This window comes from Rattus norvegicus, chromosome 5 (genome assembly GCF_036323735.1).
Source record: "Rattus norvegicus strain BN/NHsdMcwi chromosome 5, GRCr8, whole genome shotgun sequence".
NCBI classification, from domain to species: Eukaryota; Metazoa; Chordata; class Mammalia; order Rodentia; family Muridae; genus Rattus; species Rattus norvegicus.
Window position 1 is genome coordinate 143,949,009 of NC_086023.1, and position 13,843 is coordinate 143,962,851.

The 13,843-nt window shown below is 38.8% G+C and overlaps 1 protein-coding gene across 6 annotated transcripts in view; it reads right to left on the bottom strand.

Moving 5' to 3' along the window:
• Ago3 (argonaute RISC catalytic component 3) overlaps positions 1-13,843 on the bottom strand; it is an 84,790-nt gene that overhangs the window by 35,052 nt on the left and 35,895 nt on the right. For 3 of the 6 annotated variants that reach the window (XR_005504456.2, XM_008764024.4, NM_001271193.1), the window contains one exon: positions 4,347-4,481. Coding sequence is in view for 4 of the 6 variants with exons in the window: in NM_001271193.1 (NP_001258122.1) it covers positions 4,347-4,481 (135 nt within the window). In the remaining 2 variants the exon portion in view is untranslated. Of the gene's footprint in view, positions 1-2,838; positions 4,314-4,346; positions 4,482-10,015; positions 10,052-13,843 lie in introns of those variants that run through there. The other 3 variants (XM_039110019.2, XM_017593400.3, XM_039110020.2) reach the window with 2 other exon arrangements.

A 13,843-nucleotide genomic window follows, 5' to 3' on the forward strand; every position in this document is an offset into this window, starting at 1 on the left:
AAAAATAGTGACTACTAGAATGGAAGATAAATAGTTCTTAACTTAAAAAATTATGTGTGTGTGTGTGTGTGTGTGTGTGTGCTCATGCACACATGAATGTAGAGGTCAAAAGACAATGTAAAGAAATTGGTTCTCTCCTTGTATCATGTGGGTCCTGGGGAGCAAACTCAGGTGGCCAAGCTTGGTGGCAAGTGAATTTGCCCATTGAGCCATCTTGTCAACCTTCCAAATAACATTTTTTTAAAGACAGGGTCTCTCTAGGTAGCTCTGACTGTACTGAACTTCGTTATGTAGATCGGTTACCCTTGAACTCACAAAGTTCCATCTGTCTTTGCCTCCTGGGTGATGGGATTTAAGGTGTGGGCCATGACTCTCGGGCTTTTTCAAATAATTCGTAAAGTAGGTGATCTTTACTTTCTTGTGGAATTATTCACCCCTGTGGGAATCTGATGAAAGCAATAAACTCTCAGAAAAATACATATACATACATACATACATACATACATATATGTATGTGTGTGTGTGTGTGTGTGTGTGTGTGTGTGTGTGTGTAAATGGAGCAAGTAATTTTAAATATTTCTAGCTCACTGTTGTCCATTTATGAACTTTAGTGATTCAAGGATTCCAGGTTATTCTAGAAAGTAAAGAATGGGCTTTGAATCCTCAGCTGACGAAAACCCGTTTTGGAGGTACTCAGAGCCATGTGCACACAGGCACAAGTCCTACCACTGAGCTCTAACCCCACCCTTTTCACTTTGTTTCCACACAGGGTTTTGCCCAGTTGCTCAAAGTATCCTTGAATTTATTTTCCATCCTTAGCTTTCTGGGATGACGGGGGTGTGCCTCCATGACCGGCATATCAAGAAACTAGGAAGATTCTTGTTTGTTTTTTGTTGTTGTTTGTTTTGTTTTGAAGGTAGAGGATGATAAGAGGCTCTCTACGTAATCCTGACTAGAACTTGTTAATATAGACCAGGCTGCCCTTCAACCCAGAGATCCCCTTGCATATGCCTTTCTAGTGCTGGGATTAAAGGCATGTACTACTATGGCCAGCAGGAATTTCCTTAAGAACTAATGAGAAACGGAATTTCCATAGATGATGCTTTATGCGTGCGCTTAATAGTGATAATCATTAGTAACGTGTTACTGAGGACAGGAAATGCAGCTAATGTGCCCGATAAACTAAAAGTTTAATTTTAATTAATTGCAAACAAGCTACTGGCTGCCGTAGTGGCCAAAGTAGTAACCCAGGAGGAGGTGTTAAGAAATGGACATATAATAGCTATTCTTCACAGAAAAATAGACACATTTCTAAAGTTTGGCCTAGGCTCCAAAGAGTAAGTCTAAAAGGGTAAAAATGGAGTTTTTTTTTGAACAGAAATTATGGTCATTACACTTTAAGCAATTTTACTTTTTTATTTATAAATTCCTATAGTATAGTAATTGTCATCTGGATGTGATTTTGCCTGCCCCTCGCCCTGGAACATTACATGCATGTGTGCGTGCGTGCGTGCGTGCGTGCATGCGTGTGTGTGTGTGTGCGTGTGAGGCTATGAGCCAATCCAGGGCCTTGGCACACATTAGGTAAATACTTTACTAAGTCACACTCCTAGCCCCCAACACAGGTTCTGTGACTGTTACAGCTAGGTGACAGATATCACTGGCAGCTGGTGAATAGAGATTGGATACTTCCCTATATTCTACAATGTATAGAACTGCACCTAGCGCTCAGCCAAGAATTACCCAGTACAGAATGGCAAGAGAAACTCTACCACGGTATAATTTGCTTTCTTATCTAATTATTAACTATAGTACCAATCACAAAGTTTACTCATAGTAAATATTTTCTTTTGACATATCAGTACAAATTAGGATAATAAATGTTTTTTTTGAAAAAGTATTCTTAATAAAAATTAAACCTTTGAGAAGTAATTTTTCATTGTAACTATATTTCTAAAATTAAATTTCAAATATTTATTATGTCAGTATATTATTATCAAGGAGGCCGGAAAATGCAATGGAAGGCCTTGTAAGAGGGAAACAGCAGGGGTTGGGGATTTAGCTCAGTAGTAGAGCGCTTGCCTAGCAGGAGCAAGGCCCTGGGTTCGGTCCCCAGCTCCGAAAAAAAGAATTTAAAAAGAAAAAAAAAAAAAGAGGGAAACAGCAATACTATGAAGTAAGGAACATAAAAATATTATATTTTGGGGACAAAGTAAATCTCTGTTGTCTGAAACATTTATTTATTTTCAAGTCTTTCCCATGATTTAAAAAAGCATAGTTTTCAAAAATACGGTTCTACATGGTTATAGAACAAATATTAACTAAAAGTAAATTTCCCCCAATATTTCTGCTTTGTAAGTACCATTAATCATTGGTTGATAAAAAGTTATTACCAACTAGTTGGAGATAAGGGCAACTAGATTATAATCAATATACTAAAATTTATATTTGTTAGGACATGATTTATAGCATCTAGCAGCTATCATCAAATTCCTTATATAAATTAAAACCAAGCATCACCAAACAGAAAATTCTCTTTTCTGAGTTCCTGTGGGAAGATACATGGTGTACTTTAAAAAGTCCTCATTTAAAAAAGTCTTCTTGACTTTCAATGGAGGAAAAAAATATACAGTTTTATTAATTAGATATAACCCAGACTTTATACCCCAAATGTAAGATCATAGATCATACCTAACAATTCAATCAAATCCAGGGGCTAGCAAAAAGTCAAAATTACAAAGAGTGGAATAGGTAACTCTCTGCCCAGGCCCTCCCCAAACCCTCCATCCAACCAAAGTTTGGCTTTAACAAATATGGAACCTATAAACTTGGCTTTACCTTCACTATAACATCAACTTTATAATGCTTTCTAGTCAACTTTTCAGTCATTTCTTTGGCCCCTGAGCAGTTGAAGTTAAGACCGAGTCCATGCTCTCCGGGCAGCAGCTGAATCCTTGTTCTGTACATCTTGTATTTTCTGTGATAGAGCGGTGACATGAGTTGGTTGCATAGTTACCGCACAATGATGTAAGTGACTGCATGATATCAGGGTGGTAACTAGGCAGCCACTCGGCTAGAAACCATGGCATTGAGATGATCACATAGATAATGGCAGGTAATGCACTGACCTGACCATGCTAACTGCAGTTAGGACAGATTATGAGAGGACAATGATATGGCTGCAAACAGTTATCATTAACAGTTTCTTATTGTGGCCCTTGACTCGAGATAGATGGATGCTGACTGACAAAACAGGAAGGGCTGGCCTTTTCAGGTTTTATTAAGACGACTGTCTCTTGTTTGTAGTTACTGAATGGCACAGAATGAATGAGAACAGGAACAAGCAAGGATGTAGTCACCTACTCTAACTGGTTTGGGGACTGAGAGATGTTCAGTGAACAAATGCGAATGCTTCATTCAAACCACAAGCTGAAAATTATCTGCAACGAATAGGTAAAATCTTAAACAAGAGCATAATCATTTCTGTTCATTTAAGATGCAGCATTTAATATAAACAAAGATAGCTACGCCTTCCTGGATAGTATGTGGTTTTCCTTCACGTCAATCTACCACACTGAGGACAGTGGAGTTACATCTTACGTGAGGATTAGACACTAAAGTCATAAATAAGGAAAGAATTGCATACAGTCAAATTACTTTCTAAAAATTCCTGAAATTGCTGAGAAAGCTTGAACGCAAAGCTATCAGTGCCCTTAGAATGTTCAGAAGGAGCAAATATGTGCAGAATGTAATATCAGAACACTATTAGAGGAATTTTAATTTGAGGGGCCATAGAGAATAGCTTTTTATTCTAATGAACATAGGACACAACACCACTGTAATAACTGTAAGCTGCCTTTGTAGTGTACATTAAATAGCTAAGTACAATCTGGAGTAACACATGAAAATGGTGAACTCCCATTTTAGACTGGAATTTCAGAAAATAACATTAATTAGAGTATGTTCAGAGAGTGAGTCAAATTCTAAAGTAGCAATATCTTTAACGTAAGATTCTTATGTAACAGTATCAGAGAAACATTTTCCCATGAGACCACTTCCTCTCTCTAGCTAGCGTGGGACAATATTCATAAAAACATAGCTGGATTACTTAGCAGATTCTTCATTCAACCACTACCTAAGAAGCTACAATAATGGATATGATGTAACATTTTATAATTAATCTATATTCTATTGATCATGTTACACAATATGATTCTAATTATAAAAAAACTTCAATGGAAAACTGTGTTATCCATGCATTTTATAGTGTCTTAAATGCTAATTAGTAACAAACTGTAGAAATGATATCTGAAAGTACTTAGTCTTCTAAATGCTAATTAACTCACCTTTTATCTCCTTAGTGAATTTTACCCGATGAGAATCGGTCAGGGGTCTGGGTTGCTCATCGATGTTGTGAATGTCAAGAACTTCACACATGAACTGAATGACAGGCTGTGCTTTGTAAAAGGCAGTGGCAGAAACTAGGGGGAAAAAAAACCTCACATAGTACAAATCCAAGAAACTTCATTCTAGGTTTCCACAATTAACTGTATACAGTTAAAATGATCCCTTGTGTGTGCATATCTACATATAAATATCTATATCTATACATACATTATGTGTAAGTGTTTTCCAAAATGAAGCAGTTTGGTTTCTGAGGTACGAGAACAGAAAGGTCAACTACTACAGTTTTTATCATCTAACTCGCCATGGGTAACCACCCTCGCAATGAAGTGTTTTATGAAACTGGAACCCGTGAAGCCAAAGAATGCCCAAGTAGAGAAGAGTGGATCATTTCCTAAACCAGGCTTCTTATGCTAACATGCTACAGTCTCTTCCAGAGACAGCTTTCTTCATCTTATAAAGGTCTGAGAAAACAGAGATATTCAATACAAGCCACAGGTCCTCCTAGGGGGGATCTGCCCAGAGGTCTGAGTCACAAGTGGTGGTTTACCAACCAGCACGATTATTTTTAAAATAGTTTTTATTTTTAGGTTTTGGAACTATAAACATGATTAAAAGACTACACATCTCTTTTTCTTCTTCTTCCTTCTCCTCCTTTTCCTCCTCTTCCTTCTCTTCCTTCTCTTCCTTTAAGACAACCATTCATTGTGTAGACCTGGGTGTAGAACTCAATATGCAGGGGTTGGGGATTTAGATCAGTGGTAGAGCGCTCGCCTAGCAAGCACAAGGCCCTGGGTTCAGTCCCCAGCTCCAGAAAAAAAAAAAAAAGAACTCAATATGTAGCCCAGGTTAGCCTCAAACTTACAAAGATGCATCTCCCTCTGCCTCCTTAGTATTAGGATTAAAGGTATACACCACCATATTTAACCTTATATTCTTTTTTTAGGAATAAAAATTATGAATGTGTATGTGTCCATGGGAAAGTGGATATGCGTGACTGTATGGTGACCTCTGAGAACAGAAGAGAGTTTGAATCCCTTAGAGCTGGAGTCACCGGTGGTTATGAGCTGCCCAGTGTGGGTGCTGAAGATGGACTTCAGACCGAAAGACTGCTCTTAAGTGTTGGACCGTCTCTCTCCAGCCAGATAGCTTTTACTGAAAAATTGTAGGACCATTTTTGTGCATAAACAAATGCCAGCAAAGAGGGAGGTGGCATTTCACACCATTAATCCCAGCACTTATGAGGCAGAGGAGCAGATCTCTATGGCCACATAGCCAGCCAGGGTTACATAGGGTGAACCCTGTCTCAGACAAAACAAAACAAAAAACAAAGACCACAAACCAAAAATGAAAACATGCCAGTACAATATATACTGTACACATGGTTTCATATTGTTTGATTAGCCCAGCACACGCTGGCCTGGCCTACTTTTTAGAGAGAAACAGATAAAAGAAGTGCATTGTGAAGGACAGGCACCTTTACCTTTCCTTTAATCCCACAGGAGATTTTCCTCCCTGGATGCTGCAATCACGCCTACTGTTTCACAGTTGGAACTACCATACCAATGCCTACAATGCTTCTTCTACTGCATTTCCTGTTCTCTTCTTCTTCCTTTTTTTTTTTTTTTTAAGATTTATTTATTTATTTTGTAGAGGAGCACACTGTAGCTGTCCTCAGACACACCAGAAGAGGGCATCGGATCCCATTATAGATGGTTGTGAGCCACCATGTGGCTGCTGGGATTTGAACTCAGGACCTCTGGAAGAGCAGTCGGTGCTCTTAACCGCTGAGCCATCTCTCCAGCCCCCTCCTGTTCTCTTCTAACCACTCACTGTTACCATCTCCTAGACTACATGCAGTGACATGGGCATTTGAGATGAAAACTAAACTTTGTGATACAAAGCTTTGAAAAGGATGGGTTGAAATCCATGAACACCATTTAAAGAAGGGTTAATTTCTAATGGTAAGAGATCTCTGGAGCCCTCTGTGAACCTTTCAAACTTTCGATGTTGTTTCATTGTTTCAGACAGCCCCGCTCACTATGCATGTATGACCTTGGACTCCTGTTCATCTTATTTTCCTTTCCCAAGCGCTTAGATTACAGGCCTGCACCACCGTGTCTGATTATGTGGTACTGTGGATTGAACCTAGGGCTCTCTGCTCCAGGCAAGCGTTCTACCCACTGAGCTACATCAACCAAACCAACTGTCCCATCCCTGGCTGGTGTTGCAGGCATGTATCACGATGCCTGCTGACTCCTAATATTTCATAAGCCAACATATATGTTATTGTTTCTTTCCCCTTTCATAAATAGATTTGAAAAAAGTTAATGTCTAACATTTTAAAATTACTAAGCAAGTAAACTATAAACATGATGATATCTATTAATTGAAGGTTCTGGGTTAATGTAAACCTTCCTTAAAGAGGAAAAGAATAATTTTATAGATAATGGCCCCGAAAAGGCACTTGATAGAACCTAGCAGTGTAGCAGCTCATATTCTTACTGCGCCAGGGCTGGAAAGGAATTTATCAGCTGTCTAATGACACTCCATGATAAATCCAACTTCGTTTAAGACAAGTTCCTAGTTACATTTGCTTTACGCAAATGAAGAGAAATCAAAAGTAAAAAAGAAAGGGAAAACAGATGATTATACTTTAGAGTAACTATATGGAAAACTAGTCTGTAGATGAATTACTAGGAATGTTGTTATACTTAAGCTTAAAAAATAAATTACATTTTATATACTAGCAATCAATTCAAAATCTAATTAAAAGGCACATGTGGGTGTACTATGCATTGGGTATGTGTATGCCATGGCGTACACGTGGCACTCAGAGACAAGAGTTGGTTCTCTTCTTCTGCCATATGGGTTCTGGGGATTAAACTCAGGTCAGTAGGTTTGGTAACAAGGGTCTTTACTGAATGAATCCTTTTGCTGACCCAGAACCAAAATTTTAAAGCAATTGAATGGAAGTCTAAACAAAGGATGTGTAAGAATTACAGAACAAATAGGTACTTTAATACAGAAAGATTTTCAAAATGCTCTAAATAGCAGAGTAAAATACCCTAGCCATGTACACTTTTTCTCAGATTTATCCGCCTATTCAAAACAACTCCTACCAACATGACCTAAGACTTGTCAAATAGGATGCAACGGCACATGCACAGAAACTAATGCTACGATTAACACAAAAGAGCAGCGAAACAAGAACAGTCAGGACAATTCTTCGGAATAAGGCAGAGCTGGAGAGATGCTTCAGTGGCTACTCTGACAGCAGTCAGGTTCAATTCCCAGCACCTGAAGGCTGGCTCACAACCATTTGAAACTTCAGTTGCAGGGGATCAGATACCCTCTTTTGATTTCCATTGGCACCAGGCATACATACGGTGCACATACATGCAGGAAAATCAGTCATACACATAAAATAAAGGAAGTAAATTTAAAAAATAATCAGATTTGTTACACTCCTATTCAAGCTAAAAGATTGTGTAGATAAGAAACTGAGAATAGAAGACCTCCATCTATATGCGCAAACCCGAAATACTACCCAAGGAATTAAATATGTAGAAGAAACAAACACTTAAGGAAAATACAGAGTATTTTTACAATCTTGGAGATAAAGAAGAATGTTCTACACAAGAAATAAGAATTACAAACCATAAAACTGTAATTAAAAAGGCATCATAAACAAGTCTTAGTCAGCTAAAGATTGGTAGAGATGTGTGCAAAATTTACGACAAATTAATATAGAACATGTGATGTTCCTAAATCCCAGATAAAACAAAAAGTGGCAAAGGACACGAAAAGACATCTCATATCTCAAAGTCTAAATGACAAACCACATAAAATTTCATTAATAATCTCATTTACAATTAAAGAGATATATTTAAAAAACAGTTTGAAGAATCAAGATGAATACTAAAGTCCGATTCTGGTTCCACAGACTGACAATAAGCCAAAAGGAAAATGAAGCACTTAAAGATTATAGAATATAACCTAATAATTGTGTCACTAAGTGAAAGATATATAAAAATATGAAGACATACATAGTTATTTCAACTCAATTTCACTGTATTGGAATAGATATTCTTGAAGAATCCCACAACTATAAAATGATACGGACATTAGAATTCTTACTGTGGCTTGATTTGTGAGAGCAGCAAGAGTAGAAGCAAGGGCTAGCAGGATGGCTCGGCCAGTAGGCAAAGGTGCCATCTGAATGCCACCCCAGGACTCCCAAGGTTCTCCAACATGTCCTCTGACCACTGCACACATGCCATCCCCACAAGATAAATAAAAGTATAATTAAAAAGATAATGGGATCTACCTAAAACTTTATAGAATGAAATAAGTTACATTGTAAATACATATGTAGTACAAATTAAAATAATTTCAGTTAATTTCAGAATTCAGTTGAAGTGAAAAATAAAGACGTTAAGGAAGTTTGGGTAAAACAAGATATTACTAATTACTTAAGACTGTACCTAGAAGACAACTGAAAAAAATTAGCAACCTAGGTAATGACACCATGAGTAAGCTGGCTCTTGTGAACATAATGCACTATTGAGTTTATTAGGGTTAATTTCATTAAACTTTTACAATATATCCTAAAATACATGCATCTTTTACTAGATTTACTCATTGCTATGGATAGTTTTGTTTTTTGCCGAGAACTGAACTTACAGCTTTTACATGCTAGGCAAATGTTCTACCACTGAGATACATTCCCAACCCAATTCCTAATTTTTTGTCTCTGTTGGAAACTTATCCTTTACTCATCTCACAAATTGTATGTTTGTTTAATTAACTAATTCATCCCTGATTGTTCTAGGGATTAACCCAGAGCCTTAGGTGTACTAACAAGTACACTACTAGAAAACAATTTTTAAAAATTGTTCAATAAAAGGGCTGGAGAGATAGCTCAGTGGTTAAGAGCACCAACTGTTCTTCCAGAGGTCCTGAGTTCATTTCCAGCCACCACATGATAGTTCACAACCATCTGTTATGGGATCCGATGCCCTCTTCTGGTGTGTCTGAAGACAGTGACAGTGTACTCACATATACAAAATAAATAGATTTTTAAAAAAATCTCAATTAAAAATAAATCATTCTGTGAAATGAAGGAACAGTGGATCTAGGAGAGAGGGAAGGTGGGGAAAATGGGAGGGGTTGAGGGGAGGCTACATTTGGGTGTATTGTATGAGAGAAGAATAAATAAAAAGAAATTATTCTGATGAGAAACAACAAAAAGAGAACGAAAGGGCTGGAGATATGTCTCAGTGGTTAAGAGCACCCGACTGCTCTTCCAGAGGTCATGAGTTCAATTCCCAGCAACCACATGGTGGCTCACAACCATCTGTAAAGAGATCTGATGCCCTCTTCTGGTGTATCTGAAGACAGCTACAGTGTACTTATATATAATAAATGAATAAATCTTAATTTAAAAAAAAGGAGGTGGAAATCAAACTGGAGTGACTCACTGGACCTCACTTCTAGCCCAGTCCTCACTAGTGACTTTTCTCACTGTTAATGAATATATTTATTTATCATGGTTCTTAGAACTGATCCCATGGCCTCATGCATGCTAAGCAAGGGTTATACCACTGACCTTCACTTCCAGTCCTCTGAGCTTCTAATTATTCATCTGTTAAAAAAAGACAAAAGAACAAACAAAAAAATTTCTGGAGTTGGAGAGATGACTCTAGCTTTAAGAGCGTTTAACAACTATTCCAGAGGACCTGAGTTTGGTTACCCAGAACTCATATCAGCGCCAAAGGATCTGATGCCCATTTCTGGTCTATGTGGACACAACAAACCATGGTGTATGTACATACTGTGTGTACACACAGACACGAACATACAGAAATAAAGATCAGATACTTCTCAGAGCACTGGAAATTACCAACGTAAGATACCCGCTTGTGCCTCAAACATGGGGGCATCTATTTTCACTTCTGAATAGTTTTCTACTGCCATTTTCTCTTTTATCTATTGCTTGTAGGCAGAGTTATACTATCCATGTAAATAATTATTTGTACAATAATTCTTTGAAAAGACTATATGAAGCCTCATGAAAATGAAGTTAGGATTTTTCGCTGTGACCAAACTGAATCTGTATGAGGACACAGGAGGGTTGAGGACATTGTTTGATGGTTAGAGGACTTGCCTAGCTCATGTCACTGGATTTGATCCCTAGTACTGCAAGGTAAAATATAAGTAAATAAATAAAATAAATTGACACAACAAAAAGTTACAGATGGAAAAAAGAGAAGTATTTGCAACACTTGAAATAATTAGGACACGTACCAAGAAAGACCGGATCAAAATTAATAGTCGAAAATGGCAATATGATGGGTCCTGTCAAAACCCTTACCGCAACTCTAACTTAACACTGGGCAGATACTGATGGAGGAGTCTTGAAAGGTTAAATGCTACAACTATTACTTGCCCCAGCAGTGTCACTTAGGTGGAGAATGGCTCAGCAATTACACACACTGGCTGCTTTTCCAGAGAACCATGTTTGATTCCCAGCGCTCACACAGCAGCTCACCACCACCTGTAACTACAGTTCCAGGGGACCCAATACCTTCTGACCTCCAGAAGCATCAGAAGTACACACATATAAATACAGAAAAAACACTTAGACACATGAAAACTAACCTAAAAAAATCGTTAGTACCCAAGAGGGTTCTGTCTCAAAATCTTTCCCAAATCTAACAGTGCTCTAAGAAAACCAAAATTCTTACTTCTGTATTAGTGCCTTATTTATGGATTTACAATGTAAATACACATCACTAAATCCCAGTTCTTGAATTTTATGTAACTGAAAAAATTATTTTTTTCCAGACTTTAGTTGAAGCTTGTTTCTAGCTCAACTATATCAATTAATTTCTTCATTTTTACTAATAAGTGATTTTTTTTTGGATAAGTACACAACTTCTCTAATTGCCTTGGGACTTTTCCTTGGACACTTAAAATGTTATCGGTGGTCTTTTTCTTTTTTTCTAAGACATGGTCTTGCTATATAACTTAGGCTGGCCTGGAACTCACTACACAGTCATGTCTTTACTTCTAATTCCCCTGCCTCTACCCTCCCTTGTTAGGATTATAGCAATGGGCTACCATACCTGACTTGGTTTTTTGTTCTTGTCCCCTTTTAATCTTTTGAAATGAGGTGTCACAGCACAGACTAGTCTCAAAATTACAGCATTCATATTGAGATTACAGATGTGTGCCATTGTTTACGTTGGGCATATTATCTTACACACACACACACACACACACACACACACACACACACACACACACACGTATATGCACACCTCTAGAACAGACTGTCCATGAACTTGCTGGGTCATGAGGGATGCACATTCCTTTCTTAGATACCTTAAATAGTTCTTCACAGTTATTTTAGTTTCTGACCTCTCACAAGCAGTGTATGAGTCTCTGTGGTGGGGCCGGTGAGGAGGGTTAGCAAGTAATCACTTGCTGCCAACTCTGACCACACAAGTTCCATCCCGGGAACCTGCATGGTGGAAGGAGAACTGACGTCCACAAGTTGTCTTCTGACTTCTACACATGCACCTTGGCACACATCCTCACCACACAAGAAACAAATGTAATTATGATGCCCCAGGGAAGGGGGACCATGGGGGACTGAGGTAGGGGTGAGGGGGAAGGGAATGGGTGGGGTAGGAAAGGGAACACCCTCTCAGAGGCAAAGGGGAGGGGGAATGGGCTGAAAAACTCTTGGAGGGGGAAGAAAAAGGAGGGCAACATTTGGAATGTAAATAAATAAAACAATTTTAAAAATGAAAAACCAAAGTCATGTTTGGGCACTATTCACAACTGTTAAATATTGCCAGACAAGGTTAGTCACTCTGGGGCTGGAGAGATGGCTCAGTGGTTAAAAGCACTGACTGCTCTTCCAGAGGTCCTGAGTTCAATTCCCAGCAACCACATGGTGGCTCACAACCATCTGTGATGGGATCTGATGCCCTCTTCTGGTGTGTCTGAAGACAACTGCAGTGTACTCATATAAATAAAAATAAGTAAGGATTTAAAAAAAAGATTAATCACTCTGATAGGGACACCACAGTGATTTAAAAAAAAATTAGGGGGCTAGTGAGATGGATGGATGGATGGATGGATGGATGGATGGAGTGATAGATGGATGATAGGTAGTTGGATGGATGGAGTGATAGTTAGGTAGAAAAGCAGTCTGAGACACAGGCTGAGTCCCAGCCCCTGTCTGGGTCTCGTTAATGGGCAGCTGCCCTTGTGTTTCTATGTGGCAGTTCATTCTCTGAAAAAGGTAAAACAAAACAAAAGCTCCCTGGAAGGAGGATGCCAGCATAGCTGAAGGCACAGGACTGTACCACCAACAGGGGATTAAATGAGTGTCAACACCAAAAGCTGACACAGAAATTCCTCTGGCTAGATTCTCCAACTTGGCTTTCAGAATGCTGGCGATCAAAGAAGGCCAATCTTTCGCTAATCTTACCTACTCTGAAGAGACCTAAGGATTACAATATCCAACCTCAACTAGGGGATGAATGCACCCTATTATGAAGGTGCAGGTTGATGAGATGACTTTGTGCACACAGGACTTCCATTTGGGGTGTTTAGACACTCCCACTGAGCCCCGAGACATGTTCAGATACCAAGACAAACAAACAAAACTCAAACAAAGGGGAATTTAAGGGGAACGTAAGAATCCAGATTGAGCCATTGTGCTCAGAGAGGTCAAAGAGGCTGATAGAGTGCTATCTTAAGATGTAGTGTCCAGGAAGCAGAAAAGTGCTGCTAATGAAATAGAGATTAAAAAGTGAACGAAGGGAGAAAACTGAGGAAAACTTCTAGAAAGTAGAAAGAGTAGAAACTTCTCTAGCTCAAAATTGAGAATAGAAAGACAAATAGGGGCTGGAGAGATGGCTCAATGGTTAAGAGCACTGGTTGCTCCTCCAAATGTCCTGGGTTCAATTCCCAGCAAACGCATGGTGGCTCACATCTGCAATGGGAACTCATGTTCTCTTCTGTCATGCAGGCATATATGCAAATTGAGCACTCATATACATACATTTTTAAAAAATTTTTAATTTAAAAAGAGGCAAATGGGTGCCCGGCTAGCAAGCTCAACCCCCCTCCGTGGCTCCCCAGCAATGGGATTACAAATGCTGGGCACTGGTGGCACGCACCTCTATTCCCAGCACTCAAGAGGCAGAGGCAGGAGAATTTCTGAGTTAGAGGCCAGCCTAGTCTACAAAGTGAGTTTGACCATAGCCAGGGCTACACACAGAAACCCTGTCTTGAAAAACCAATCAGCCAAACCAACCAACCAACCAAACACAATGGGATTCCAGGTACACGCCACCACACCTGACATTTTAAAACTTGGATGCTGGAGATCTAAATTCAGGTTCTTACGCATGTGTGG